Genomic DNA, 26,476 nt, shown 5'->3' on the forward strand with positions numbered 1-26,476 from the left:
GGAAAGATATGTGACCTATTGCTAAGTCAGAACCATATACAGAGCTATGGCACTTACAGAAAAGCAAAACTGCTGTGTAAGTACACACACACATACACACACACACACAGCAGATTAAGGGTCTGGAAAAATGCAAACTCCTACCTCAATGAGGAGGTAAGATTAAGACAGAACAATTTGATGTGAAACAAATACAATTTGAAATAAATATTCAAGACCATATTCGTGTATTGCTCACCTGATTGAAAGCATTAACAGATTATTAGTCTAAAACAAAGCTGAGTCTGTCTTTCACTTCCCCAGCACTATAGGGACATTTCCCAGCACTATAGGAAAAAGTGCTAAATTAAGTACTTACTTATTAGGACTTTATCACCTATATCCCCAAACCAGACATCAATTTCTTTCACTCATTCGTAAGGCAATTCCCATCCACCCCGCATGACAGGAGCTGGGAACTTACTGGTTCCTGGTCATTTCACACCCAGGGTCTAGGCGTGTTTGGGTGACCCCTTTGACTCTGAGCAGGTGCTGCAGACAAGCACTTTCTACCATTGGGTGGATGGGGTAAGATGGTGGGGCACCTGCCATATCACTCATCCGGAGTTGGCTCCTAGTACACTTCCCTGCCCCCACAATTCCCCACCCAAGTGCTGAGTCATATCTGACTGTGCAGGCAGAATACTTTGCTAGTAGTCGCACCAGCCACATCAAAACTTTAAAGACTGGTTTGCTTTTAAATGTACTGCACAGATTCGTCTTCAAGCAAAAATCTATGAGCTACACACAGCTACATTTTATGACTGGTAACAGCAGATGTGTGGGCGTGTACACGTTCATATATAATTTCAGCTGTTTCTCTGACATTTTGTGCAAACAAATCAAACAGCTCACCAAAACTAGTTGTAAGTTTTATTTTTATAAAATTAACATAAAAGATTCTTTAAAAATCTGCAGTTATTTACAGCAGTATTGCACAAGTAAAGTGGCAATTACCCTGTCAAAATTCATCAGTGCAAAACACAAGTAAGCCAGGGAAACTGCAATACAAATGCTACATATGCTGGGTCCTAGAAAACAGATTAGTGATGGATCAGTATACAAACAGATCAGTGCTATTTATAAGTGGGTACCTGAAGAGTTCTGATACAGTAACTAGTGGTCACAGAATCTGGACATAAAACATGAGAGCGCTTCTACAGTCCGAAATTCCCAAATAAAAGTAGTCAAGTTACTTAGCTGGGAGCTTGAGGATGCTTCTTACACACAATGCTGTTTAAAGTAGACCTCAACTGATTTAGTGTCATGTGTAGACACGTTCCCCCCGCCCTCCACATGTGTGAGTAGACACACACAGGAACCAGGATAAATCAGCAGGGATGGCAGAACCACCTGCATGGAACCACCATGAAGTCTCCTTAAAGCTTCCACGAGCTTTCACATCTTGACACCCAGTCCAGTGGGGCCCCAACTTCCCCTGAAGGAGACGGAGAATCAGGGGGGCATCGACCTGAAGAAGCAGACTGACCAAATGCAGTGACCAAATGAGTGGGGCATGGGGAGGGCTGTATAGTTAATTAAAATTAGCTCCTGAAGACAATTTAGTCCAGCCTCAAGCACAGGAAGTCGCACAGCAGGTGGGGGAAAACCCAACCACTCACAGTTGTCCACAAGGGGTTAGTGGCCTGAGGTGGTCCTGAGGCAGGAGCCACCTGTCCTACCCATCCCCTGGTCTTGCCCGGCCCTAGCCCTGAACAACTGCAATGCAGCACCTCCGGAAGTGGCACATTTTAACTTTTTTCTAAACACTGAGTTGTCAGGGATACATTTTCAATAGAAAAATCTTTCCCACCTGCTGATAACACTTTGGTTTTTTTGTTTTCGTAAAGATAAAGCCTGGAGTCAGCAAAATTTGCTTGCATGAGAAGCTAGTTGCTTTGGAACAAACAGAAGGTTGCTGGGTATTTCTTGGAGTAGAATTTTGTAGCCTGCCAGACTGAGTTTCTCACTGGCATCAAACACACACTTCATCATAAGGGCGGCAAAGCCCAAGAATTGAAACCCACTTGACTGGAAATACCAGGACCCAAAGCTGGAGAGCCGCCCTGGAGGACCATGTGGTCTGCAATGAGCTCTCCAGTCACCCCCTACACCTCTCAGGAGGTAACTTCATGGAATGGCAGGGGTGCGGGAGACAGGGATGTTAATACTTTTCAGAAATTAAGACATTAAATAAGCAGAAAATAAATATACAATATTTCTACAAGTTACAGCATTATGGAACAGTAGGACACATCACACAGAAAAAGAATCTACAATATTTACAATCCTTGATTCTGAAAAAGTGTAGAAAAACAGTGATTTGTTTACTCATTTATGCTGTACAAAATTTTACAAGAAAGGTAAAGGAAACACAATTGCACACAGACATTTGGCTCAGTTGATAAGTAAAATATGACCTACTAATCTAATAAATACTCACAATATATACATTAAGAAGGGGAAACGGCAGACAACTGTATTCCACTATATTTTTTTAATCAGAAGGAATTTTAAACTTGATTTCTCCACAACCCCCACCCCCAACATTCTTCATCAACTGGTTTCTGGGAAGGACATCTGAAGAATCACTCATGAAGCTATTTTGTGTGTATTTATTGTGTTTCTGTGTTAAGTCACAGGACACTTTTTACAAACCTCACATGGGGAGAGGTTGTCAAGGCACAAAATCTGCATTAAGTTTCCAAAAAGGGGGTTTAATTATTTTTTCTACAAAAACGTTTTTTAAAAAAGGTAAAAACGTATACCCACGGGAGGCATACTTTCTGCAGAGGAATCTTGATAACCAGATACATACAGTACAGAGACATCCAGTCATCGCTTTAAGTTCTGGTGCTAACAGCCTGTTCTTTAACACTCCTACAATTCATAGACTCTCCGATTTCCTCCGGAACTGTTTCCACATCCAGCCTGGAGGCCACCAGGCCAGAGGGAAACGTGCTCGTGTGTTGAACACAGCCCCTGGGCAGCGCAGGACAGGGCCCCCCGTGCCTGGCCCAGGGCTGCACCCAGTGTGTGCTCCCAGGGGCTGCAGAGCTGAGGAAACAGAGTAAAGTGCTCTAGTCAGGAGACTGGCACATGAGTACAGGGATCCTGGGAGGGGGCGCCCAGAACCAAATACATCTTTGGTGTGTGTGTGTCCAGCAGCCCTACGGCTGCAGTCCTACCACTGCTCATAACCATGGGCTTTGTGTAACCCTACAAATGGGCTCGAGACACATTAGGGAACAAAAGTTGAGCTCCAACACAGCTTTGAAAATAAGTCAAAGTCCAAAGAAGATTCTTGGGGAAACGAAATTATTTAAAGAAAGAATATTTGGAATTAAATCATCTCTACCTAAAGGAAAAAGTGAATATGCAATACATACATATATATATGTGTGTGTGTGTGTGTATGTGTCTATATATATTTTAAATTATGAAGATACAAGTGTTTAGATTTTTCCACCTAATTTAAATAATGTGAACATGCTGGCTCTTCTATTGGGCAAAACACTAGTTGCTGGCACTGCTGACTCATTTGAAGATTTACTTATTTCTTTTAAAAGCTGTTTAATGATTGGAGTTTTCAAAAATTTTAAGAGTTACAGAGTTCACAGAATTGTCTTCCCTCCTCAATTTCACTGCTCCCTAACCTGACTCTTTCCTGTGTCTCCCTGGGTGTCTGCTGCCTCTGAAACGACTGACCAGTGTGTGGTTTCCTTCCATTGCACTCATAAGGAGCAGGCACAGAGAAAGAGCACCCTCACTACAGGGCTGGGGGCACGAGTGGCCTGACAATATCCAACTGTCCTGGAAGAACGAAAAAACCAGACTTCTGCCCAGAAGAATTCTTCTATGGTGCTGGTGGAAGTGGGATGAAGCCTATGTTTCAAAGTGAATTTAAAGGAGTGGGGCCAGTAGACTGAATGCAGGAGGACTAAAATGCAGGAGGCCAAGCAAATGGCCATCAGAAGCCCTGTCCCAAGCCTGTGCCCATTCCCATGAAGGCGTGAGCTGGATGCTGCAGCTGGACTCTGCTGTAAAGGACACGGTGGCCCTCTGGGACCTGATGCTGACAGTGCATCCTGTGAACATGGGAAAGCCTGCAACCAGAAAAGCCAGCAGCACAAAGGGGCGTAGCACTTAGGTCTGTTGCTATTACTGCTATTGCCTCTTCAGAATACTTCCCAATAACATGCTCATCAAAATGGAATGAAAACCAACACCAAATGCTTCCCAGTTAATAACAGATCGCTCGAACTGTGCAAGATACAGGCGGATATTAACTCTTGTTCTGACTCAGTTTCACTTTTATCATGAAAATACACTGGATCACATCTATGCATCTGAGTCCAGACTGGAGGTACATCACAAAAAGTGACGAGGAAAGACGCAAAAATAGTCTGAAATTTTGCCACAGATGCAACTGAATTTATAAAGGTACGTAAATATTTACAAATGGGACTGGCATATCAATGCAGGTGACAACAGACCCTCTGCCCTTTTAATCAGTTCCATTTCAAAAGAACTCTTTTGGTATTAATAAAAATAATTTTAAAAGGTCAAAGAGGCAATAGTAGGGAAGGGAGGGAGAATATCACACCTCTCCCTATTTAAAAATTCTGTAATCTCTAAAAATAAACTAAGGCAGCTTTTTAAGTTAGCTGGCTCAGTTTCCACTGCAGGGTTTACATAGTCCTCTGAGAATAGGCCATAGGTTCTTAAAATTTTAATACAAAAATTATTCACAATTGATTAAAAAATTTCCATTTCCTTTTTGAAAAACCTTATTAAAGAAGGTGATGGGGAAAACACACTGCATGTAAACACCATTCTTACACAAAATCCTGTTCCAAAAAACCATGGTTTGTACATTAAAAAGCAAAGAATGCTCCCTCCTTTACATTCACAAGAAACTTCCATTAGAAATTCTGCTGTGTGGTGATGAACAGAAAGGTCAAGTTCCCATCCAGCTCGGTGTCTTCTGAACACGTCACCTGCCCCTCCACGAGAGAACCGCTGGCTGCATAATAATGGCACCAGGAGACCGCGGTGCTGGGGCTTGTTGGTTTGAACAAGCAAAATGTCTGCACGTATCTCGGCTCCGCAAAGAACCTGTCAATGCATTCTCCACACCAGGCGGACAATGTAACGCAACAGTCGTAAGATAACCATTTGTGGGTGGTCTTCGGCTGCTTGGTAATTATTCAAAAACACCTGAAACAACAAAAGGAAAACTTCTTAGTTTCTCCCTAATTTGGGAGTGGGGAGGGGAGGGAGCCCATATTTAAGTGAACAACCAATCCCATCTTAAACACTATGAAAGGCACCTCTTCACGAGCACTGTATCACAAAGCACGATTCCTCCCTGAGACTGTGAAGAAAACTTGTTTTCATTTCCCTGCAAAGGGGAAGACATCCCTACATAAAGGGCAGGCATACCAATGATTTACTCCTTAAAATAGAAAAAAAAAAAAAAAAAAAAAAAGAAAGCACCCAAAAGAATGTCTGAAAAACTCAAAGAGGATGTAAAGCAACTATCTTACCACCCAAGTTAATTGACATTCAAATATGCTGCAGATTCCCTCAGGGGTGAATTTCTGGCAGCTGTAATTTATTTGAGAAACCAGTGATTTGGAGTAATCTGCCCTAAGAAGCTAAGTAAAGGCGTGCAGTGATGCACCACTGTGCCTCTGGCTGCTTGGCTACGATACACACTGTGACCCAGAGGGGTGCCCACGGTCACAGACACAGGCAATGTCAACCCCCATCCTCCTACCCTCCCGGTGTGGGGAGGAAAGAGCAATCCAGAACATAAAAAAGCCTCTGTGCCAGTGACCAGTCTATGTTTGTTACAAGCTGAGAAACTGTTCAAAAGGAAATCACCAGCTTATTCAATGCTTTCAGGGTCCTCAGGTCTTCCACAGCGCCCACTTTCAGGTTCTAATCCATCTTGTGGGTAAGTGCAAGGTATAAATTCAAAGTTGCCAATGACGGCGGCAACACAACACATCAACCTCAACGCCATGAGCTACAACCTGGTTCGCTGTTCAAGTCTGAAATCTGCCCTGGACATTTCTTAATGACTAATCCACACGAGACTGGGCTACGTGACTGTCTCTCCACAAATCCCCTTCTCACTGAGTGGGGGGTGCCTCCAACACACCGTCGCGGGAACCACCGGCCATGAATCAGGCTGAGACAACTGTCCCCTCAGACCCCGAAAAGCCCCCACAGACACCAGCTGCAGCTGCAGCTCCACTGTTTACACAAGCTCTGCCTCGCTTGTTTGACAGAATGGGATTGTGATAAGGCCAGGGCATTTCCCCTTTTCCTTCCATAACAAGATTGGAGGAAATCAGCTTTATGTAAGCGATTCCTGTAGAGGCACTCTGTAACCACAGTCTGTGATTTTTATCTGTTTTACACACAAGATTGCTTTGTTTTGATTTAACTTTCAAAATTACTTTGCTGCCTCTGTGTGAGAATAATTTAGGGGAAGGTTAATTTTAGTGTAGACTAATATTAATAGGTTGAAAGAGACTTATTCAAAATAAAACCACAGCTTACTAAAATGAAGAAAGTGTATGCTATGATGAGCTAAGTAATCAATCCAGGCAGGGAAGTTTTGTGCCAACCTGGTGTCATTGCCATGTTCGGTGTGGCCAGAAAATGGGGCTGACTGGGTGTCCACAGTCAACAGGACACCAATGAGGGGGCTGGGCCAATGGGAAGGGCAGACTCCAACTGCTGACACTTGCTAAGTTTCATATTCTAGCACTGGCAGCGTCCAAGGGAAGAAATCTTCTGCCCACTCTTGGAGGACAGCGGGAGACTGTGACCAAGCTTAAGTAGAAGTCACCTCACGAGAGAATCTTTCCAAGTTTTTAGAGTCCCGCTTTCATCTCAAATGTAAAGGATATGGGGTATTCAAAGACATGCTGGAGAGGGTGGGGAAAATGCAGGAAATTTTGGCAAAAGTTACACCCAATCTCTGACTCATGAGAAGATGCTAAAGCATCCCAGTCTGCAAGGGTGCGGGGATGCCTGCCCTCTCAGACGGCGGGCATGACAACATGGCACACGCTTTTAAGTTGACAAGCAATTGCTTTTGGACGACATTCAACAGAGGAAGCCATTACTACGGATTCAAAGAGCTGTGCCAGCCCAGAAAGCATTTGACAGCTGGCACGGCCGGCTGGAGCTGCTGTTGGCTTGAAGCATATGCCCGTACTGCAAAAGACAGCTGGAGGACGGGCAGCCCCTACCTCTGCAGACTGGCTGCCCTCTTAATACCTGCAGCCATAAAAATTACTGTGGCTTATGGTCAGGGCCTGGTGACACTAAACCGGGGCAAGTGGCCAAAAGCTGCAGTGGGGCGAAGACGTAGAACTAAGACTGATGGCTCAATGCTGCTCAAAGTGCCAACAGCTTCAGCCAGCTCCAGTGAAATCTCCCTGCGATCTAGATACGTGAGGAGCGGTTGCTACAATTCAGCTCCTAAACCAGGGCCTTTGGTTTTGGGGTGGTAAGGGGTCAGGAGGGAGTTTGAAGCGATTAGAGAAAGTCCCCTAAGACGGAATGCACTGGTGAAAGGTCAAAGTAAGGGCACACCCAGAGGCTTCTGGCCAGGGTAGCATATCCAAAATGGAATGGGAAAGTCAGGACTAAAAATGACAATCTCTGTATTGTTGGGGAGCTGCCAGTTAAAGGCAAGTATGACTGAGCCAGGAGCTGTCACTTGCCGTGTGAGTGGTCCCTCGCATCTAATGTGGGCTAAGACAATAAACACACCCATAAAAGGAGCATCAGCAGCCACCCCTGGACCGTCTTCCTGAGACCTGCTGTGTCTGCAGAGCTGGCCTCCCGCCTAGAGTCCAGTAAGTCTGCGTCTGCTACAGTGGTTCTTAATCAGGTGGAAGAGACATCTGTGTATCACAAGAGCATTTAAGTTCTGCCACTCCCAAACTGGGTAATATAAAAAAGACACACTGTCTTTCCTGATTAAAAGCGTTTTTTAAAAAAACTATTAAAATAAATATAAACAGGGAAGATGCTCCACTCCCTCCTGAAACTTCTGGGTGTCCTCCTCTTTATGGGCTGAACTGTAAACTGTGTCCCCTCAAATCATCTGTTGCAGTTCTAACCCCCTGGACCTCAGACTGTGACTGTAAGTGGAGACAGGGTCATCAATAAGGTGATTAAGTTAAAATGAGGTCACTGTGGGGTGGGCTCTAATCCAAGGTGTTCTTAGACAATCAGGACACAGAAACCCACTGGGGTAGACACAGGGGATGACGACATCTACAGGTCTGGAGGCTAAGTCTGCACCATGATCACAGACTTCCAGCCTCCAGAACTGAGAAAAATAAATTCCTGTTGTGTGAGCCACCCAGTCTCTAGAACTCTGCACAGCAGCCCTAACTGACTAATACACCCTTTCACTGATGCTTACCCATAATTCTCAGTCTGTCACTCTTTAAGTGAAAACAATCCTTCTTACAGGGTTGGGTAATTCTGTTTTAGTATAAATTGCAAAAATACTTTAGGAAGATATAGTAACTCATTTGGGTGAAGGAGATTATTTTTAAAGACCAAATTGGCTAGTAAGTTACAACTGAAGTGACCATATATTACAGTTCTCTCCTCTCTCACTCTTTCTCTACACAGACACACATACACACAATCACAAGTGCACAAAGAGGAGGGCCCCACCCAGTTAGGTACTGTAATCTCCATAGCATAAATCAAGAGCTATATGAGGACTGGGTTACCTGGAGGTAACTGCCTTTTGTGGCCATCCCATGTGTCCAGAAGATGACTCCTTCAACATTCACAACCTTGTATGTCCCTCCAGGAACCAGTTCCTGACAGGCCCTGCTCCTCTCAGGGTAAGGGGCTCCAGTGGCCTTGATGCTGACCGGCATCAGGTGGGGGCCCAACTTCAAGGCATGTGTCTGTGTACCCACTAGGTCTGGTGGTAATAGCTGTGTCGCCAGCACAAAATAGTAAACAAGATAATAAAGTAAGGACAACACAGAGGCAAATAAAATGAGAGAGAGAAAAAACCTGGCCAGAGAGGAAGTGGGGGAGCCAGGGCAGGAAGGCACCAGGGTGAATCCCCACATCGAGCCCCAAAGGAAGAGAATTTCTTGGAAGGACAAGAGGAGAATGGGCAGTGCAAGTGGAGAGAGAAGCTGGGCAGAGGCAGCAAGGCCAACAGGCAGAAGGGGCCAGCAGTTCAGTAAAGATAATCTAAGTAGTGGATAAATATTTATCATAAACCAGAAGGAAAAGTTATGCCAAGTTGCAGGATTGCTCCTCCACAGACTGTGCCCTCTAAGTGTAAAGGTATAGGATTCTGTCTCTACAAGTTTCCTCAGCATAGACTTAGGCAGTCTTTCTCTGAAGACATGAACAATGCCCTTTGAGATGGTGTCGTGCATTCGACAGGGAATTCCTAAATAGTTCTTCACACGTCCCCATGACGCCAGATGGCACAAGCTCATCTGGGTGGCAACTGGGGAGGAGCTGGGCCACAGGAATGCCCTAGCATGGGGTTCCTGCTGCCTTGCCAGGGGCTGGCACTGCCACTGCAGCAAGGAACATTGAGTGCAGGGCAGGAGCATCTTCAATTTACACTTGGGACGACCAATCAAGCGTCAGGGAATTTAATGACATTCTAATGCCAAAATAACCACAGAACAACACTCTCTTGCTCAGTCCAGGGAAGCAGATGCTTGGAAAAGAAAAGAGGCCCTGGCTCCAGGGAACTGGTCAGGTTGAACACCAGACACCTATAGAATGCAGCTTTGGATTCAGCTTCTCTCTCCAACAGTGAGAGGAGTCAATCCTTTGAAAAGCTGCGCAGGGCACTCCAGGCCTTTGGACTTTGTGTGCCCAAGCTTGGGGATGGAAGAATTGCCATGGCCACCACAAATGAAATAACCTAGGCCATGCTTTTCAGTCCCCACAACAACCGTGAGTGCCAGGGGAGCATTCCCTATGCTGTTTTGCAGCCAGTGACTACAGAGTTGGTCAAGCAAGTGACTCAAAGGGTGGTGCAAGACAGTGGCAGGACAGGACGGGTACTCTTGGTCCACACGAAGATGGAATGCCAGAAGCAGGACAGAAGTTAAACGAGGGCTTTCAGGCCAGCACCTTCCCTCTTCGCATGCCCTGTCCCTGTGCCGGGAAGGGCCCGTTGCTCCTCAGACCTGAAGGGGGCCTTGTTTCAGGCTAAGCTGAGGTCACAGAGGTTCTGGAGTGAGAATTGAGAATCACTAAATGATTCCTACAATGCAGCTCAGAATACAGCCCATTCATCCATACTCCAAAGGCAGGGTTGACAACCACTGGGCCAAAGGACTCAGTAAGTACATCACAGACCTAGACATAGCATCGCTCAAGGGCGGACTTAAGTTAAAAAAGCACAAATGTGCATAACACAATTTAAAAAAAGGCTGAGATCAGACATGACATCAAGGAGTTATCCTGGGAACCAGAGGTGAAATGTGCTGTAAGACAGCCACAGTTAAGAGTTTCCTGGCAGTCAAAGCAACAAGGGAAAAACGACAATTTCATCGTCATATCAAAGCAAGCTCAATTCCTAATTCTAAGAGGCATTCAAAAATAAGGTATACCTATACAACTCTGAGATGCAGAGGAATTTAGCTTACTCGAAAACTTGTTTCTTTCAGAATTTCAACACTAAATGTATAGGGTGTCCTGAAAGTTATTTTTTATATATAAGTATTTATACATACACTATATATTATTATATATTATATATAATAGGAGGCTGAATTTTGGACTGTGAGACCAGAAAGGACAGAGAATCTCTGTTCCAGGCTCAGGCAACTGAGGAAGCAGTCTCTCTCTGGTTGGTGTCTGATCCCCACAGGCTGCAGAAGAGAGGGCCTGGGATGGACATCCAGGAGCCTGGGAATACCCAGGGGCTGTCACGGCATCTTTAGGGACACTGAGGTGGCAGGGTGGGACAGAGGACTAGGAGTCGCCCCCCTGATTCTGTTAGAACTACCACCCCACTACCCGTTCATAACCCAGCAGTCTAAACAGCATTTTAACTGGCAACCGAGTGACACAGAGGTCAGAGAGAAAAAGGCCCAGCACATAGTCAGTATCATGTGGAGCTCTTCAGGAAGATCTGGTCTCTCTCCACTTTCAGACCAACAACCACAGTCAAACGGCAGCTGAGCTGGTATTTCAGCGCTGGTTCCATATGCATGCTGTTTTCAGGTGTCAGAGGAGATTGATACAGTACTGCCCAACACCAAATCCACTTTCTGTTCATCACCAAGGCAACAGGGATATTTGCATAGCTTGTGCCTACTGCACTTTGATGTCACCACAGCTGGGGAAAGGGCACTGGGAAGTTCCCTCCCAGATGCATGGTACCTTCACCCCAAACCAGTAGAGCACTCTCCTCTAGTGCTGCAAAGCTATGGGTGCTGCAGCTGATTTGCTATGGTGACAATGTGGTCTTCAGAAGTCAGATAAAAACTACATTTGCGTAAGCCAAACTTTTATCCTATTTTTGACACACTATTTCAAAGAAATTATTATAGTTAAGGCATCTTGTGAGACAAATCTCTTCTCCAGTGAATGTTGGGGTGAGGCTGTGCACTGAGGCTCTTCAGGCAGCACAGCACAGCCCTCCACTTGGTAGGTCTCTAGCCTGTCAGACTCCAGACCTGGTGCTGGCTAAAGTGGGGAATGACTCCCGCCTGCCACTTCTGAAGTCGTCACTGTTCTATGGCCAACCACAGAGAAGACACAGATTGTTCTGACATCTGTGTGAGGCATCAGTAGTTGGAATATTAGAGTCAGAGAAGAAACACACTGTTTCAAAATATTCCAGCCTCAGAAAAAAGCTAAGTGAGATGTAACATAGTTTAACCACAATTAAAACCTCTCCACTTTGTTTCAGGTGGTAGGAGTCTAGTGAAGGATGGTATGAGAAGCTTATTATTTTTGAGCATCTGCAGCAGGGCCAAGTCTTAGTTTGTGTGCATCTTCATTTCCTCCTCAAGAGATTTAAAAAAAAAAAACAAAACCCCAGTTAGACCTCCTGAAGTCCCCCTCCAGGCACCTGCATCTCCTTCCTCATGGTTACGTGTTCATGGCCTTGATCCAGAGCAGCCAGGCAGCCCTGCAGGTGTAGGCACCTGCCAAACAGATGAGCACTCACACGTGGTACAAACAAGCACAAGTCCTCTAGCCCAATGCCCACCCAGCCATTTAAACACACACCAGTGCCTCAGCCTCATCTCATATTTGCCTACACCCAGACACAGCATGTGCAGTAGAGTCAACCACACAACTCGTTTAAAAAGCAGTTCCAGAGTATTAAAAAGATAAGACAGGTGAACAGAGTTCCTGGCATCTCCCTTTCTAAACGCCAAAGACCCATTGAAAACTGTTTCAATTACAGTTCAACGTGACAGGAAACAGAATTATGATAACAGATGATAATATGAATTTTCTAGCTCCATCTCTAAATGTTCTTACTTAATCTTCACTACATGCCTAAGGGATAGACCAGGAAATGGACCCCCTAAATGTTAAGGGTAGAGCCAGGGTTCTAGGTCTGACCCCAAAGTCCCCACACTTCATGTTTTCCTACGAGATCACACTCTGGCTTCAACGAGTAACAGAACGTGCTTGTTTGGAAAACCAGCAATCCATAGTCCACACAATCCCAGCCACATGTGCTCCTGAAAGTCTGAGGGAAGAACCAAGGAGCTCATCACCTCAGGCCATTGTACTTGTGGGATGGAAATGGAGTGGTAGATCTAAGACAGGCAAGGAAGGCTCCTAAACCCAAACATTGAGCTGCCTCCTCCAGCTCTAAGGAAAACTCTTGCTGAACCTGAAAACTGCGCCACTGATCAACGGCAGGTACATGAGGAGCTTATCTAAGCTTATCTAAGCTCCTCATGACTGCCTTTGTTATGGAAACTGGCATTCTATAAACTTATGTGAGTCAAGTGTGGGGCAACCTATCATTGCATGAGTTAGGTCTAATTTGAATTTAATATCTGATGCGCAGATTTCCACGATTCTTTTCACAGCCAGTAACAGAACAGTTTCTTTTACAAAACTCCAACATTCAATTAATGAAGACCTCCAAAGTATGCTGAGACCACACATTTGGGTTTGTGTTCAGTTTGTGCAATTACCAACAAGCAGGCTAAACTTTAGTCCTTGCCTTTGTACATTATTCACAGAAGAATGACCACCATTTATAAAAACAAGAATGAGATAGCACTGGGGATTTCACTTCTCAAGAAGGAGAGCATATAAGTATTTCAAATTCATATATATTATAGGAAAATGCTAATGTAATGACACATTAAATTCTTTCCATCAAAATCAGTCTGCAAGTCACTTTCTCAACTCTACTTTGTCTGATTCAGGGCTAGATTTTGGTCTACATGCACTTCAATCAATTCATGTCTGCACATGCCCTGGACAGAGTAGGAAGTAGGCAGTGTAAACAAAAGATCACTGTTTCTTGTGATCAAACAGTGAAAGGGTTTTCATTCACTGCTGGCCTCATCTGGAGAGCAGCTTCATGTGCTGCTGTCCATTGCAGCACACCACCAGGACATGCCCAGGTCACAGTTAGCCAAGAGCAGTGTTCCTGCACATGGAGTGACTTGAGCTGGACAACCTGACTGCGAAGAACCTAGAAGCCACAGAAGGAAAACAACTCCAGCTTCAGTATTACGGGTGGTGGAGGGGAAAGAGGGAGGCATGTTGGTTGCAGAATGGCTCCAGTTATTCCAAGAGCAAGCATTTTTACATTCTAAGGGCTTCGGATCGCAGCCCCGGCCCATGGTCAAGACTCCCACCCAAGTAGACAGTACCCTTCCAGTACCTCTGTTCCACATCTACAGAGGATCGCAATCTATCCTTGCTGGCACTGTGTCCAGCAGATGAACCGGCACATGCACTGACACAGTTTGGGTGATGAAAGGAACTGGCAACGGCTACTGAAGAACAGTCTGGCTGTCTTGGGCTAACACACTCACGAGGAAGAGAAGGTGCAGGCTGCAGAAATACAAACACTGCACCACTCAGGTAAAGGCAAGCTGCTCACTTTCTCACAAATTCCAAAATAAAGATTTAGCTTCTCAGAGAACTTCTCTTCCCTCCATGCCCACTAACATCCCTGTGCTATCTAGCCTTTACCAATAGCCTCCCTACTCTCCACTAGGAGTCTCACAAGCTTGGAGTCTTATAGAGCGCCCCGCACAGCAGACCTGCAAAGGAAGAGCTGTGAGCATCAGTGGCCCTCTGGCCATAGTTCATTCAGCAACAAATGCCTTTTAAGAGCTCCATGACCTTCACAGCCCCTGGGCTTTGTCCCACAACTGGTTCTCCCTGTGCCTGCACTACTGGTGCCTCCTGCCAAATCTTTAAGAATCTGAGCATCAAAATAAATACTGAGAGTAACGCATTGTAGCCCATTGAATAAAACAGGAATCCATGAATCCAAGTTGGTATACTAAATAATTATATAAGAGAGAAAGGAAAGCTCTTCGTCCTTTATAAGCTCTGTCATATTACAAATGGAAAAGTACTAACTTCACAGTGGGAGATACTACCTTGGATCAAAGTAAACCTCATCAGTAACAGGACAAATGGACATCCTGTGCCTCCTGCTGTGCCACACTGAGGACACATCACCTCTGGAATGCTCCTGTCAGAAATGCAAAACATGGGTCTCATCATGCAGAAATATCAGATAAATCAAATTCAGGGAGTCTGTAAATTACAACTGCCCTGATCCTTCAAAAATGTCACTGTCATAAAACACAAAGACAGAGGATGGTTCCAAACTAACGGAGCCAGAGGTTAAGACACTTGAATTCCATGCATGATCCTACATTGGCTCTTGAGCTAGAAAATACATTTTTTCTTTTTTTTTTTTCCTGAGAAGGGCACTGTTGGGACAAGTACATTTGAATAAGGTCCACAGATCAGATAAGAGTTCTGTAAAACTATTTGTGAATTTTGATAATTACACTGTGGTTATACACAAGGGATTACTCTTATTTTTGGGAAATATATACTGAAGTATTTTTAGTGTAGGAAAAGCAGTATCATGTCTGTAGTTTATTCTGAAATAAACTGCACACGTGTACAAAGAGGGAAAACATGAAAACAAATGGGGCGGATATAAAAGGGTGGTTCTTTGTGTCATTCTTGCAACATTTTTGTAAGTCTGAAATTATTTCAAAATGAAGTTACCAAAATCCACTGAAGTAGTAAAACTCCGACTGAATAGAGGGGCCAGGCCGTTCAGCCCGGCAGGGTCAGCTGGGAATGACACTGCATCGGGAGAGAAGAGGGGACATGCACTGGGACTTTGCGCTCACCTGTGCCTCTCTCACCTCCTCCTTCAAGGATTCAGCCTCCACAGCTCCGTCTCAAACGCTTCCCCACTGCCCTTAAGTGGACTGAATACATGACAACTACACGACAACTTCCTCTATTTCTCTAACTGGAAAAACGGGAAAATATCCTGTCAGGCTTCGCAAGGCTCATGGCAATAAAAGACTAACACTTTAGACAAGGCATTGTAATAGCATTAAGCAAATAAAGACAGTCAGTATTTAAAAGGTTAATATCCATCCGAAAGCAGCGCAGTGAGGTACACTGCTTGCCAAGAGAGGATAATTCCCTTGTGAAGAGACAGCAGGTAATTTGAATTCATTATTTCCCAAAACGGCCTCCCATTACCTTCCCAGATTTCTGCCCCCAATATTTAACAATGGACCATTAAGTGTGATTCCAGACAATGGACTGTTTTAATCTAACAAGTATCAAGACGGGTGCCTGTGGCTTTGAAGATCACTGTGTCACTATCCAGAGTATTATCCAGTGTTTTGAACTATTTTTTTTTTTAGACGGAGTTTCACTGGACTACAATGGCGCAATCTCAGTTCACTGCAACCTCCGTTTCCTGGGTTCAAGTGGTTCTCCTGCCTCAGCCTCCCGAGTAGCTGGGATTACAGGTGCCCACCACCACGCCCAGCTAATTTTTTGTATTTTTAATAGAGACGGGGCTTCACCATCTTGGCCAGGCTGGTCTTGAACTCCTGACCTCAGGTGATCCACCCACCTCGGCCTCCCAAAGTGCTGCGATTAGAGGTGTGAGCCACCGTGCCCGGCCTTGTGTTATGAGCTATTCATAAAATCTGAATATATTTATCTTTGTTTTAGAAAAATTGTGTTATAACCTAGAATCTATCCCTACTCCATTCCCCCAATATCCCAGCCTACTAAGAAAGCTAAAGTCCTTTAATTATTTGTGATTGTATTTTTGCACTAATATTCTTAAGATATGCAAAAGAATATGCACAATGACAAAACCTTGTAAATACTGCAATCAGACAAATTTCTTTTACCAAAAGCATGGGAACAATAGATTGCATCTTACTGGAAACATAGACATGACCATCTTAAACATTAAACTGTGAAATGACATTGGGAGAAGAGGAGGGGAGGCAGGCTATGAACCTGTTAAGGTGCTGCTATCACATCCTCAACAGAGAGGCAAGGTAACAAAGACAACCCAGCAGCCTAGGTTTCATTTGCATGTGACTCAAACTATTTCCCACCTTGACAGCTTTGCAAGAGGATGGCTGGGGACTGGGATGCACTCCAGTCCCCACGCCAGCCTTAGTCCATGTCTTGTCACTGACCACTCATGGTAGCCATGGAGGTGCATTCACCAGGTGCATCTGGGCAGGCCCACAGGAAAGCCTTGTGGAGTCATGCATTCATATTGCATGGTTTAAAGAGAAACTTCTATAATAGCCTTGAACACATCCAGCTCTGTAGTCAAAATCTCTAACAAAATCCTTGAAAATGTGCGAGCTTATCTCAGTACCCAGAGCTCCTGGCAGCAGGGCGACACTGTGGGCACCAGGCAAGGTCTACTGCCGCCGCTCTCTCTCAGGCAGCCCCATCTAGGGCAGATCCTGCCCTGAGAGTGTCTACAAAGTCCCTTCCAGATGGGAAGGAGACAGCCCCAGCGGATGGTCAGTTCACTGCCTAGGTTCAGAGATGTCTCCATACCAATCAGAAATGACCTATCCTGTTGGATTCTGGACACAATCTCAGAATCGGGACTTGAGTGTATTCACCTACACTCTTAAAGGGACTCATGTCCTCCCCACTTCCATCCTGAATACACTGTGGTCCCACTTCTCACCAGTTCTTCCTAGTCAACCAAGAGACAGCCACGTCCAGTCACACACAGGAACACCAAAATCCCTTTAGGTAAACCAAAGCAGAGGAACTGGAGGGAATGGTTACTTCAGTGACAAGTTATAAAACCAACCAAACTTCCAAAAAAATTGCCATTTCAGATTTAGGCTGGAAAGGAACATATGTTCTGTGAACTGGTTTATGTCAGGTGGAGGATGCCAGGAGTTTTGCCAACTAAAGACAGTATTTTAAGAAATTCTTAAGTCCATCAATGTCACACTTCCCATTTTACAACAGAATCATTACTACAGCATGCTCCTCAAACACCCCCACAGAAAGGTAGGAAGATCCAATGTGTGTTTTAAAACATCCTTGACTCCTACAGAAATTCCATACTGAAGAACTGAAAGTGTCCTCTGTAATGGGAAAATGTCTATTTGTCTAAAAGAAGCCTAAAAAACATTGTATAAAGGCAGAAAAATAATAATTCAAAGGTAAAATCCATTTACTTAGCAACAATTAACTAAGCATGACCTCCCCTAGAAGAGAAAATAGATTAAAAAAAAAAAACTTTAAGAGGTACTTATATGAAACAACAATGTCCAGGAAAAAAAAAATAGAGCTAGAAGAGAAGGGGTAAGAATAAATGATATTAACAACTACAACATTTTCCACAAAATAAGAATTAGTATCTTCCTTTTGGATAAATCAACTGAATTAATACCTTTATATGAGGTGTTTAAAACTTTGTGAACAAGTAAATACCCTAAATCACACTTTTGCTAGTGTACCCTTTAGCGGAAGCAGTCACAGGTGTTCTCAATGGTACTAACTCCTGGAGTCAAAGTCTACACATTTAAAAACCTCTCCCACGTGGCCAGGCGCAGAGGCTGAGGCCTGTAATCCCAGCACTTTGGGAGGCTGAGGTAGGCAGATCACGAAGTCAGGAAATCGAGACCATCCTGGCCAACATGGTGAAACCCTGTCTCAACTAAAAATATAAAACTAGCTGGGTATGGCTGCGGGCACCTGTAATCCCAGCTACTCAAGAGGCTGAGGCAGGAAAATTGTTTGAACCTGGGAGGCGGAGGTTGCAGTGAGCTGAGATTGCGCCACTGCACTTAAGCCTGGTGACAGAGCAAGACTCCGTCTCAAAAACAAACAAAAGTCTCCCGTGTGAAAAAGGTGTCCAAATGGTCACCTATATTGCCCCCAGGTAAAACAAACAAAAAAACACTGCTTCTACTAACTACAGAAGATGATACAGGCTAAAATTTTTTTAAAAATCAAGAACATAGCTCAAAATACTTGGCACTCAATTATCCATAATATAAAGTTTTTATAGCCCAAATTACAGGCTATTGATGAGTGGCCTCCTAATACATTTCAACAATTAAATGTCCAAAGACAACAATGGGCTCTGCAAGGGCAATGGCTCCCTGCTCTTACTCAGGTCACCCTGCAAATTGCAGGAGAGTCTTTTACATGAGTGCTGGGATTGCTCCCATGTGCTAAGTGACAAAAGAGGTTGTTCAAAAATTACCTTTAACTTTGACCTAAAATGCACAAGGGGAGTACAGAAACACACTACATGGATTGAAACCTATGTTAATAATATTTAGGTGAGACTATCTCAAAGTCTATAAATAATCCCTATTTTAGCATTGTTTTAAAGTCTGCTCATAAAATTCCTTTGCTGCCTCCTACTGTATTATTTTATTTAAGTGCCATTACTTAAACTCAGTCATAAAACAAATGAAAAATGGGAAAGGAGAAACAATGAAAGGTCACAACTAGGCAACAGTATTCATTTCCAGAATTAGCATGTAGTTATAACAAGTCACTTTGTCTTTTTTAAAAAATATGGTGTGGAAGGGGAGGGCGTGAGCAGAAAAGGGGGTAAAGAAAACATCATTACCCTCCTTGCATAGTAAGCGTTAAACTCGTCTCCGATTCGCCGCAACTCTTGGGCGATCCGTATCTCCGGGCGCATATCTGCAGGTTCAGCCTGCCTCCTGGAAGCTGCATCAGAACAAACAAAACAAAAATCACACTGTGGTCCATGGATCACTGGGAAAGTTCCAAAGATAAGTCTCTAGAGGCAAGCCCATCTCACATGCTCTTTCACATTTCTGGGAGCTCCCTGACTTCAAGAACTACAGCCATGTATTAAAGATTAGAGTGGCACAGTCTTCTACATAACTCTGGTTAAAGAATACGAGATATAGAATAAAATTTCCTTTTTCAAAACTGGAGATTCAGAATTGCTGAATTCATTCCAACCCATTCATACACACTTCCATTTCAAGAAGTTACTCACAAGAAAATGGAAAATCCTGCCAAAGAAATAGGCTTGAAACATAATTATAACATAACAATTCAGTTTTTCAGTAAAAATCATTCTGATCTTATTACAAGGTAAAAATTCCTATATAACTTTCAAACATTATCTAAAAATATGAGGTGAAATGGCTGTCCCATTCAAAGCCAAATAAGCGAAACCCCGAGAAACCTGAATGAGTTGGTTTCTACGAAAGCAGGTACGATGATACAGACAGCTGTCTTCAGAAGGGTTACCCCAGGGCCAAAGGAAAGCATAATTGCATGTTTTGTCTCAATATTAATGCATCCAATCAAGATGAGCTCAAGTCTGCAAACACCACATGGAGAGAAAAAATGTTTTTGGGTCTAAGAGCAAAGGCATTTCTGAAAGGAGAAGAGAGAGGGAGGACTGCCCTTTCATTAAGCTGTCACTAACATTCACACCCAATACATTAATCTGTTTACTAATGAAACCATTAAAAGCCATGTGACAGCCAAAATTGAAGGAGAACAAAAATGTGAGTTGTCAAAAGATCCCATTATGCATTAGGAAGATTATATTCTCCATGTGCCACCAGGAAAGCATTACACTCAGAGGCTAACAGTTCAGTAAAGTGTACAGGAAACGAGATAAAATTCTTGGATTTCCACCGCTATTCACGTGTAACTTAAGCTAACTTACTGTAAAAACGAGCACACCGTACTCACAATTAAACACACGTATTACATCGTCACCAGAAAAAAATATGTAAAAACCTATGATAATAGGATTTTGCAATAATAAGGAACATAACTTCCTGTTTTTTTTGTTTTTGTAAAAGGCCGGTAAAACTGACACTGATTCAGAGCTCTATAAAAGCACTTAAAAGTGAACACTTGGAAGAGTTTTTGCCAATTCCTCTAAAATCTCTTGCCTCATCTTCTCTGACCCTAGCCCCTTCCCAAGTGAATTTAACAGTAATCCCACAAAGGGAGGAACTGCTGTAGGAAGCCTTGGTGGAGACGCACGAAGGCTGATGAACAGGAAACTTTTAGGATGTCAGGCATGGCCTCTGAATACAGCCAATCATACAAAATTTACTTTGTACCTGTGTCACACAAATATTTCTAACAAATCTGTAAAAAGTCTTAAGATTAGTTTTTGAACTAAACTGGGAGAAAACAAAATTTCTGGGTAGATGGGATACCAGGTGATGCTGATGTCATAGTTCCTTTCCCTGGGCTTACCGCCCTTTAAAGAGCTACTCTTTTTAAGTGTTCGTTCCCTGACTTAGAAGCTTTTAACAAGTCAGTTTACCCTTAGGGGAAGAAGAAAAGTGTGTTTTGTCTGGGCACCCACTGCACAAGGGTCTCATGCAATCCTCCTAAAGGAGATGCGCCTACCCATATGCACAAATGAACGTCCAGCCAGCAAGACGCCATCACTCACCTCTCCTGAGCTTCAAGTTCCATCTGTTTCTCTCTACATATGACTGACAGAGAAAACTGTCTTCAACCCCGGAGTCAGAAGTGAAGAAAACACCAATTATCAAAAGGATATCTGTGAACTACAGATTGATGTTTTATAAAGTTGGCAGACTGGTAAAAACTGCAGGCCAAGTTACCCAATACTTAATACATCAACGATATTCACAAATCCACTCAACAAACACAAACACTCACATGCCTGACATTGTTCTAGGACGTGCTCTGGGTATAGCAACAACAGAGGCCATGCCCTGCTCCCACGGGGCTTACCTTCTTGTGGATTAACTGCTTGATTTCAACTAACTGCTAAATTTCTTTGGGACAAGGAGACATATTTTATACTTTTTATAAGACAAAACAAAAGTAACTCCCCCCATCAATTTCCCCCAACTCGTAAATAAAGTCCACTGGATTCTCTTTAACACCTTGACTTGTGTCTGTGGTTTAGAAGCTTCCATGGCTTGTGCTTGGGCTGGTAATTGCAAACGCCACCAAATAGCATCAAAGGGGCAGTGTCTGTCAGAAGCCAACCTATCAAAACTAGCATTTAGTGAATGCATTCAACATAGCCAGCAGGTAGGAGCTTTTAAAAAGTTAGCCAATTTCAACTTATTCATCTTAAGAGATAAATGCCCTGCTGGCTTTGGCAGAAGCAAATAAGCAAATGGCCTGTTTCTTGTACAAAAAGAAAAGTTCAGTAGTTAACATTAATTAGCCTAAATAAATTCATGGATATAAACACATCCCTAAGCTCTGGCAGGGAGAAATGCAGGATGTGTGTGTGTGTGTGGGTATGTGAGATACAGGAGGCTGTACTCTTACAGGTCCCTAAGCAACTCTGATGCAGATGGTTTCCCAACCAGACCCTGGTTGGCAAAAGGTAAGAAACCATGGCAATGCCCTGGAGCCCTGAGACCTTATCTTTAGCATTTCAGAGTTAGGAGAGTTGCATTAACCAAAGATAATGGTTTAGAGACTAAGCTTACACTGGAATTGCATACACTGGAATTGGCAACAGCTACAGATTACTAAGACAGCTATCAACTGTACTTAGGTGTCATTTTAAAAAGTTATTATGGAAATAGATACTATAAATTCATTTGCAAAAAAGACTGATCTGTAGGGGCTACTCTAACTAGCACCTATCACTTTTTTTTTAAAAAGCCAGTGTTTTTTTTTGAGAAGCAAATATAGTTATTTCTTGAATCTATAAACCTTAACAGTAATGGCAAATATCCTGCAATAAAACCTAGCTAGTATGCACACAGTAGTACATGGCTATGAAGGCTACATGACAAAAACTCTTATTTTGACTACTTTAGCCCTATTCCTAGATTTTAAAAGGGTAGTTTTAATCTGTTAATACAGTGCAACATAAAGTTCAATTATTTCTTAAGTGACAAAATACCTTCTATGGGGATAGAGGAAGCGTCTCTTTAACTTCATCACTAATTTAATGTTAGTGAGTCTCATACCACATGACATCCACCAGAACAAATGAATGGGGTCTGGAAGCCCCACAGTGGCACTGATCAGCATGAGAATTAAGTTTTTTATTTCCTTTAGCATCGGTTTGCTTTGCCACCACGATGGCAAAGGGATCCACCGGAATGGTCCTCCAAAAGTGTGCCTGGAGCCCGTAGGGTTTGGGATACAGAAATCTCCAAACACACGTTGCTCCACCCTCACTCCTGGAATCTTACCTGGATACTCAACCCAATTCCTCCCATCCTAACATATTCAAGCTATCAAAAAGATAGCCTGGGTTGACATTTCTAGTTTATAAGGAAAGTAAGTACCAAGCATAAATATTTTATTTTGCTATCTACAAGGTGTCTGACCGTCACAAATGTTGATACCTGGTCAATAAAATGGCTTTATTTGAAATGAAAGCTCTTACTCCGTAGGAAGACCAAATTTTTAACTTGGCAATTTTATGTGAACATAAAAAATTCTTCAAAGGGGAAATTCTGATGAGGTGCATTTTTACCCACAGAAAAGGTAGTTTCAGCATTTATGAAAGCACTTCACTCCATAAACCCGGCACTAATTTTTTTTTTAAAGCACAATAAAATATAAAGTGCTCTCAAGGTAAAGCAGCTCCAAAGCTGCAATCTACAGCAAAAGCTCCAATCCTGCAAGCAGCAGACTCAGGCAGAGGGGACTTCCGAGGCAGATCCATGTTTTCTTTCTCTTGTTTAAAAAAAACCCCACTAATCAAAACTTTTATAATGCAATGTGTCAGATACAAGCAATTTTTGCCAAAAGTGTGCCCGCTGAATCTTCAAACTTCTTAGAAATCAGGTTTTGAAGTCCAGAACTTACTAGTAACATTATTTCCTATGGGAAAATACCATGAAGTATTCTTAATCCATTTTTGGGGGAGCGGGGAGAGCATTTTCCAACACCAAGGAACTTCAGTTGTACTCAAAGATGCATGTTTCTTAACAAACTATTCTGGCTCAGCAACAGACTACTTTTAAACTCAAAGTAATTTAAAATCTTAAAAGTTCAACAACTGAAAAATTAATACCGTGGTTAAGTGGCTGATAGTGAAATCAGGCTGGGGCTTTCACAAAGGACTTTCTGTAGCGCCAGCAGCCACGGCAGGAAATTTATTTTTTTAAAAGAGAGATTGTCAATTCATAATGAGCTCTGTATCAGTCAGGCTAAACTTTCTGATTTCTCTTTAATGTCCAAGAGCTTCTACTCCAAAAGCCTCTACTTCAGTGCTCCAAGGAAATGAAGTCACATTATGACATTCTCTCTCCAAAACCCAGTCGTTCTCTGTGATGATGCCATAAAGTGACATCTAATGACTCAGGTGTGTGTACTGGGCGGCAGGCGCATGCCACACATAAGCATTCTCAACTGCGCCTCAGTCTGGGAAAGAGGTTGGTGTGACCCTCATTTCCGAGGGACAGCTGCTGTTTTAGTTCCCATCTTATCATTACTGGAGTTTCAAGTGTAGTACCAGAAACCAAATTAAAACTCACGGGAACGCTTCACTCTGTACTGTTTCCAGATGTTCAGATATCTACAAACACTCGGGTAGAATCAAGATTAGATTTTCAAGTAATCAGCGTGAATTAAGCTTTGAATCGATATTCAACTCAGAACTGAGAGAGGATTTTACACACAGAATAGAATATACTTTGTCAAAAAGTGCACATTCTGTCTGGCACTTGTGGGAAACAGCCAGGCACAGCCGGGGACTTGCAGGGCTGTGAGGAGAAAGAAGGCCTGTCCTTCAGACACTGCAGGGCTGTCTACCTTTACTCTCTGGACAGATTCTGCTTTAACCACTGAAAGCAATTAAGGATCCTGTAAAGGGCCATTTCTTTGTGGAGTCTGAAACCAGCTTTAAACCAATTCCAAGAGCTACTCCGAAAATGTTTAGAGGAGACACTGCCTCTGTCTGCAGGTGGGCTCTCTGAAGCTGACATTCATTTAGAGAAAGAAAAATTCCAGGATGTTTATTCAACTCTGTAAGTCTCTTTCTTTAAATATCTTCAGAAATCTCTTTCTAAATTCAGAGTTATCCAAAGCTTACAAGAGGAGGGATGCAACAGACCAACCCACTAATGTTTCCTTATGAGACCCACCTGGGTGATGGAACTGTTTCTAGTCCCAGTTAGCTATAAGGCAAAGGACAGCAACTGCCATCAGGGTTTGCGGTAAATGCTATCAGAATAACGGTTGAAATCCTCAACTCTGATGGTTCTCGGAAATCAAATAAGCAAGAAACCAACGACACACACACACCTCCCTCCAGGTCTATTTCTCACTTGTATCATTCTATTTTTTGGCATTCCCAATCAATTCCGCTGAGCCACTGGATGAAAATAAAAGTTATGAGAAATAAAGTGACAGGATTAGTACTCAAAGTTTCCTCAATCTGTCTCCCTGGAACACAATTGTGTCAAAAGCCTGGGCAGTCACATGAATTCAAGACGGTGCTTCAAAAACAGCTGCTGGAATAAAATACTATCAATAATAAAGTTTATGAGATGAGGCCAGTGTTTTCATACTTATTCTTTCAACGTGCACTGCCCACTGCCTTTATGGGGCCATGGTCAAAAGAAACAGCTTTCATCAATTTCCAGCCTGATCATTTGGAAACTGACAGTAAACCAAGGCTGTGAAATTGGACAGAAGTCTGGAAACTAGTGTTCATGAGATTTTTTTCCCTCTTTCACTATTATCTGTCCCTTATAATAAAAACACAAGTCTAAAGACATTAAGATTAATGTGTTATGCGCCTTTTTACTCATTTCTCATTCAGCATCAGAAGAACTAATTATCCATGTCACCAGAGCTGTCCCCGACACACATATTAACATATTTACTAGCAGCTGGAGACAAGCCAGGAACAAACCAGACTGAGCTGTGTGTGATTCCTATGTTCAAGGACATCCCCAGCTGAGTCATGACAGAAGCCCAGCATCTTGCACCATGTGGGAGACCTGGGCAGGAGCCCTCTAAGACTCCCAGCCTATGTGCCTACTTCCTGGGACAGATCCACATTTCCTAAGGCACTGTTGTCCTTGCTGAAGAACACCGAGTGCTACAAAGTTATTCCTCATAGGGAATTGAAATGTTCCCTTCTAAGCCCCACCTCAATCTTGATTAACCATTCGAGCGGCTACTGAACTTCCCTATGAAGGGCAATTCTGAGGGAGGATCCAGTGGCCTCATCTGTAAACCACAAAAATGTTGTATAAATAAATTGTGCCGTGTCTTCCCAGACAGATGACTTTTTTTGTCACAGAAGGAAAAGAACAGGAGATAAAGTCTTCCTTAGCACAAGTGCAAGTTAAGGATGTATAGAATTCTGTGCTGAAAGACTGTGTTCTGGTGCTTTTGAAGGTCTTCCATGTGTTTGGGTTCACACATTCCTCCTCCTACTCCTCCTCCTCCTCCTTCCCTCCGATGCCCCCACTTTCCAGGGCAGACACAGCTGCTACCCAGTGAGTCTGTATCCTAGACGAGAAACACACTGTGTGATACAGATAGAATTGAGATTGTTCTGGCCGGGTGCAGTGGCTCACACCCGTAATCCCAGCACTTTGGGAGACTGAGGCGGGCAGATCACTTGAGGTCAGGAGTTTGAGACCAGCCTAGCCAACATGGTGGAAACCCATCTCTACTAAAAAAATACAAAAATTCACCAGGCGTGGTGGCACCTGCTTCTAATCCCAGCTACTCAGGAGGCTGAGGCAGGCAAATCGCGTGAACCTGGGAGGTGGAAGTTGTAGTGAGCTGAGAGCGCGCCATTGCACTCCAGCCTGGGCGACAAGAGCAAAACTCCGTCTCAAAAACAAAAAACCAAAACAAACGCACAAGAATTGGGATTGTTCTAACTCAATGTAGGCCAGTTCCCCATAGGCACCAACTCCCC

At 43.4% G+C, this 26,476-nt stretch overlaps 1 protein-coding gene across 1 annotated transcript in view; it reads right to left on the reverse strand.

The window, feature by feature from the left end:
• Positions 1 to 898: 898 nt before the first annotated feature.
• The window catches only part of BCL2L11 (BCL2-like 11 (apoptosis facilitator)), a 45,824-nt gene continuing 20,246 nt past the window's right edge, over positions 899 to 26,476 (reverse strand). Inside the window, exons 3-5 of the mRNA XM_011953092.1 lie at positions 19,205 to 19,308; positions 3,471 to 5,259; positions 899 to 3,438 (exon numbers count right to left, since the gene is read on the reverse strand). Of these exons, the coding sequence (XP_011808482.1) occupies positions 5,161 to 5,259; positions 19,205 to 19,308 (203 nt within the window). The 3' untranslated portion in view covers positions 899 to 3,438; positions 3,471 to 5,160. The remainder of the gene's footprint in view (positions 3,439 to 3,470; positions 5,260 to 19,204; positions 19,309 to 26,476) is intronic.

Source organism: Colobus angolensis, unplaced genomic scaffold (genome assembly GCF_000951035.1).
Source record: "Colobus angolensis palliatus isolate OR3802 unplaced genomic scaffold, Cang.pa_1.0 Scaffold356, whole genome shotgun sequence".
NCBI classification, from domain to species: domain Eukaryota; kingdom Metazoa; phylum Chordata; class Mammalia; order Primates; family Cercopithecidae; genus Colobus; species Colobus angolensis.